The 5,787-nt window shown below is 46.3% G+C and overlaps 1 protein-coding gene across 1 annotated transcript in view; it reads right to left on the bottom strand.

The window, feature by feature from the left end:
- The window catches only part of LOC307239867 (rho GTPase-activating protein 32-like), a gene marked incomplete at its 3' end in the record, with an annotated part of 36,295 nt that extends 30,863 nt beyond the window's left edge, over nt 1-5,432 (bottom strand). The window contains exon 1 of the mRNA XM_080013446.1: nt 5,317-5,432. Within this exon, the coding sequence (XP_079869572.1) occupies nt 5,317-5,408 (92 nt within the window). The 5' untranslated portion in view covers nt 5,409-5,432. The remainder of the gene's footprint in view (nt 1-5,316) is intronic.
- Between the last annotated feature and the right edge of the window lie 355 nt (nt 5,433-5,787).

Below are 5,787 nucleotides of genomic sequence, written 5' to 3'. Positions count from 1 at the left end.
CGCGAGAACAAGAGGGTCTGACCATCTCTAATCAAACAACAGCCATTGAGGATTGTCTAAACAAATCTTACAACGAGAGACCTTCTTATGATTTTCTTGCTTCAAGAACCATAGATTCCTGAGGGCTGAATGGACTTCTGGATTCCAGTGTAAGGGGATAAATATCTAGGCCAGTGCTGTTCTGATCAGACTTTTAAAGACAACCATGCTCTGAGTATGTCACCTCATCTAGCTGTGCTGAAATACAAGACCGGTTATTGACCATTTCCATGGTAACCAAGTGTGATGGTTACTTTAGCTGGGATGCGGCAAGGACAATATGAACAGCTGTAACAGCAACCGCTCGTTTGACAGCAGTGCAGCAATCAGTTGGTGCATGCTCGACAGACGCAAGCCTTGCACGCATCCGACTTTATAGAGCGAGGAGGTGGGCAAGACTGATGTTGGGAAGCAATTTTTTTGCAAATACAAAAGCCATCGTTAATGTTACACTCCGCCGCTCACACGTTTAAACACGTTGGACACTCGGACGGGCATGAAAACTCTGCGGACTGAAATCGGCACAATAAACAATTACGCTGAAAGAATCCGGGTTAAATTGAATTTAACATAAACCTTACGATATTAACCGGGAACGTCAAATCGGAGTTTGAGATGTGACTGCACTTCCCTGACAGTATATTAGTGAGATCATCAAAGCTTGACGTATGTGCCGTAATTACATAGAAATTGATTAAGACAAGTGCTTCCTTGTATAGATTGACTTTGACCGCCATGATGATTTCATAATTCTTCTAAGCTGCAAGTTCATTTGTTAGGCGGGTCTTTTGTGTTAGATGGCAATGATGCCACGGTAAAAGTGAGGCATCCATCTCGCTTGATTATTTGCCGTAAGGCGCCTCACCGGTCTCTCATGATTTATTGAAACGATGTGATCATGAGTCATATACTATCATGGCTTATCATGCGTTATACACTATGTGACCACATACACTCATGGGGAAACTCATAGCTGATATAAAGTATATCAACCTTTTTGTCAAGTCCAACAGACCGTTTTACTAAATCTCTTTGGGGAAGATTAATGGCATAATGGAGCTCTGGAGCCAGAGGAGGTGGGCACTTACCAACTCTATTGTTCTCTCTCGTACAAAGTGACACATTGCCGTTGTTGATGTTGCCGGGGAATATCGTGAGGGGGATATGAATTATTCTGTCTGCCGTTCGTTGCCCTCACGGCCCAAACGGCAGATTGAATCTTCCGAACTTGAGGGAATGAACAAATAAAATAAAATAAACAAAGATCGCACAGTTGACAAACTAAACCTTGCAAATTGCTCGCAAATAATCATCTCTATGTTGCTGTGGAGCCAGCGTGAGGGAGACTCAATCGTCTAACCTCCCAAAAGTGTACCTACATTGGGAAATGGTTTTATAGTCAATAGACCGTATGTATACAGATTTGACAAACAATCTCTTGAACTTGAAATGGATGTTCTATTACATTAAGCTGACGAGGAAATAGTTAATTGATCATCTGTTGTTCACAACTGAAAAACCGGCACCTTGACACAACTATAAACTGTTTAATGGACAACAATGGAATGACATTTAGGAACAGAAAGGTCTTGCGTAAAAAAAAAAAAAATAGAGAACACTGATAATGAGTCCTGACATCCGCTATAAGAATGAACCAATCTTTCATTATTTCATGGGAATGTGAAAACTATCTTTAAGGCTGTTGCAATGTAACTACCCAACATGGACACTGCTGACTTTGAAACAGTTTCATTTGAGTTACATTGCATACACCCATACCTCAATAAAATGCAAATAACACCATTCAAAACATTTATTGGACTTAACGTCCAAATGCCACTTTTGATAGGGGCTGGCCAACTGACTCTCCATGAGCAGACGGCGTTATGGCAGAGATATCCGTCAAAACAGCCGGTTAACTCTTTGACTTACAGCATGTAGTCAGCAGATGGTTGATATTAATGACGATCGCTCATTACTCAGACGGGTCAAGCCCAAGTCAAGTGCAACAGTGATTTAATCCACTCCACCCATGCTCTCTCTACACAACATGATTTGTGAAGTGGATGCACAAATCAAAAAATATATATATATATCAAAAAAGACACACAAAACAATCCCGATGCTGGTTCCCCAGTTGTTTACGTCGGGGCCGGACTTGATAATTATTGGCCCGATGGAAGTTAGGAGATTTTGGCTCTGGTTATTTTAATGTAGGGCAGGGATTTATGGTAGACTGGTGATATAACTGAAAATAAGATAACACTTTATTAATCCCCGGGGGGAAATTCAGGATAACAGATCACAGTATCAGCCTAGAGACGGGTAAAGAACATGATGCTTATCACGTTAGAACGTGAAAACGGTCTGCATTCATTTTGTTCTGCTGAATTAATGCAATACGCTTCCATACTCTTCGGTCGCGTGCTGCCTTTCGTAAACGACTGGCCGAGCCCTTTTGGACACAGCCAGTATTGCTCCAAATGCGCATCGCGCTTTTGCCAATTTCATTGACATTGACACAATAGGTAAAAGGGGACCTGTTATGGTCCTTTTTTGTTTGGAGAAATGCACAGCAGATCGGATGGAGCAGATGACCATATAAAGAACTCACTGACAAGCTGATGTCAACCTGTGCAGAGAGTAGAAAAAACGCCGGAAACTTAGCGTTCAGAGCGGTCGTAAGCCTGAGCGTTTTGTTTGCAGCGATTACTTTGTCATTAGTTTACCTCATTATTTTACACTTTGGCCACGTCTAATATGAACATCCCACATTGTAACATTCTACATACTGGATGACAGAAAATAATGAAAAGCATAATAGGTCCCCTTTAAGAGACAACGCAGTCAGGCTCTACAAATACAAATTCTTATTGGATCTACACGATGTGACCTATTTTGGATTAAAAACGCTGAATTTCGCCAAAAGGTGACTATTTTTCATCTCCGCACCATGGGCCGCGAGCATAAATTGACCATAGCTCCCGTTGGCCTTTTGTTAATTTAAAAAAGCACCAACGTTAAAAGCTCTTCATTCATGGGCCTGTGTGCTCAAATGAGAACAGCATACAGCTCATTGCTGCTGCGTAGCCCTCAGTTCCGGCTACATGATCTGGAATAAAGTCGACCCAAGCAGAGCTCAGTGGCAATAATGAGCAGATTGTACTTCTCCTACAGAGAGTGCCTCGGGATGGCGATAGGGGTCCTTCCCTGCACTGTTTCAGGGCTCCAGACACAATACGCAGTTTAAAGCCATCTTAAGTTTACCCCCCCCACCTTATTTTCTGTGCCTCCTCCTGGGGGGGCCAAGCGTCCCCATTCTGCCTGGTCTCCTCTGTCCCTGTGTAATGATCCCTCGACTTTCTCGACCACCATTCCCACCCCTCCATCCCACGCCACCCTCGGCATCGATCCAGCTCAACCCAGCTAGGGTGCACCGACAAATCATTTGACGGAATCGGCCATAGGAGAAGTATAGCTGAAGTTGGGGGTTTATGGAGGTGAGCTTGTTCCATAGTCTAAGCGGGTGGGCGGCCATGTCTTTGGACATTCCGTGTTTGTCTTGTTGTCTCTCTAATATGACAGGGGTATAAGGTAATATAACCATTGAGTGAGAACGAAAAATCTGCCTTAAGCCATAGCTGGCTTGCAACAATAATTTGCTCCCCGTTTGTCCAAACGCAGCACTTAACTTGAACTTGTGTCAGTTATGTACATTTCAGACAACCGTATAGCTGACAGAAAAGATACAGTGGTTCTTTGAAAGGGGAAATTCTGTTTATCTGTTTATCAAGGAAAAGAAAGTGACACCAATTACATGGTTTATTGACCGCTGTATATAAAAGGAACGGCTGAATGCAGCAACGTAAACACACTGAGGGAAGCTAAGGCCCAGCAGTCTGATCACATTTAGCGCAGCGAGCATTGAATGTGTCAAATAAAGTCTGTAATAAAATAATGTGTGGAATATGTCTCTATAACAGCAGCTCAGTGACACCGAATGCAATTACACAACTTCAAGGGAGGACGCAGACAACATCATGAAAGCGTCTCCCAGAAGTTCCGCGGCTCCACCGAGGGGAAAAAAGTCCGACGGGGAGGAGAGGATGAAAGAAGGAAAGAAAAAAGAAACAAAGCACCTTTCGCCATCGCTTAGATTCATGCGGGGTTTGCCGCTCGCATCCAAAAGAAGAAACAAGAGGCGGCAGCAAACGTCTTTGTGTGCAAACGTCGGTGTGATGTGCGCGTGTTTGTGTGAATGGGTTCGTGTTGGAAGCGAGCCCAAGTTTGTTTTAGCGTCGGCCCAACGTGTGTGTGTGTGTGTGTGTGTGTGTGTGTGTGTGTGTGTGTGTGTGTGCGTGCGTGCGCGTGTGTGTGGGCATCCAGCTGTAGCCATGACGTAACAAGCTGAAAGCTGATTGGCAGAGTGCTGTTTGTGGGAAGCTGGGAGTGCGGTGTCCTGTCACGGGGTGGGGGGCAGGGGTCTAGGGGAGGTCTGTGTGAGGGCTTCCGGGAGCTATTGAGAGCCACGGACGTAAAGCTGCGTTCGGGATTTGCTGGTCGCTATGGGTTACTGGCTGAAGGTGTGTGTGTGTGGGGGGCGGGGGGTATTGTGCTAGCCCTTACTCTCGACCTAGCTCAGCCTTGTCTGTCCCCACATTTAGCCTGTACATACCCTGGTGTCATTTCTCCTTGGGGAATGGGGAATAGAGCGTGGTAACACACACTGCAAACACTCTATATGTTCTATATGTAGAGTCGTACACAAACTCATGGACACTCAAAAACACAAACAATCCGAGTCTAAACTAATGTGCTCGTTGTGCCGTAACAGTGTTCTCACAGTGCTACCGCTACACGCACAGATCGTTGACTATGCGCCGACTCTGCATACGCACACACACACAAACACCACAATACAGTCTCACACACACACACACCACACACACACACACACACACACACACACAGAACATGCCCCTACACCTGACTATAAACAAGCCAGCACTGCAGCAGACACACACTCACTCACACACACACACACACACACACACACACACACACCTTGGGGAGCAAGAGAGAGACCACACCTTAGTGTATGTGGTGTGTGTGTGTGTGCGCGCGCACATAAGAAGGGAGGAGTGAGCGTGTGTGTATGTATGTGTGCGTGTAAGTGAGGGAGTGAATGTGTTGTGTGTGTGTGTGTGTGTGTGTGTGTGTGTGTGTGTGTGTGTGTGTGTGTGTGTGTGAGCGCGTGGGGGGGGGGGGGGCTCTTACCTGTCTGAAGCGTCATGGCCGGATGCAGCGGCTCCGGGAAGTCCGAGCGCGGCGATGCCCACCGCTGCTGCAGCGCCGCTCCCTGCCTCCATGATACTGACTCACTGCAACGAGCTGCCTCGCCAGAGAGAGAGGACGGGGGGGTGGGGGGGGGGGGGGAGCGAGAGAGAGAGAGAGAGAGAGAGGGGGGGGGGATGGGGGAGTGGGGGGGTGTAAGAGAGAGAGAGGAAGGAGGGAAGACTGTGAAAAGGGATGTGAGAGAGGGGAAGATGTAGAGGAAGGTGAGAACAAACACTGACAGCAGAGAGGGGCGACGGGAGGAGGTTAGATAAGGGAGATAGGGAGAGAGAGAGAGAGAGAGAGAGAGAGATGGAGGACAAGGAGAGCAAAGGAAATCGTTCATTCTCTGTCCGCAGCCGATTGATCGTTCCTGAATGGCCGACTTTTGGCCATTCAGGAACAATAACCGTT

The sequence above is a fragment of the Zeus faber genome (assembly GCF_960531495.2).
Source record: "Zeus faber genome assembly, chromosome: 14".
NCBI classification, from domain to species: Eukaryota; Metazoa; Chordata; class Actinopteri; order Zeiformes; family Zeidae; genus Zeus; species Zeus faber.
The sequence above is the reverse complement of the archived record's forward strand: the minus strand, read 5'-3'. Positions and strand labels throughout refer to the sequence as shown.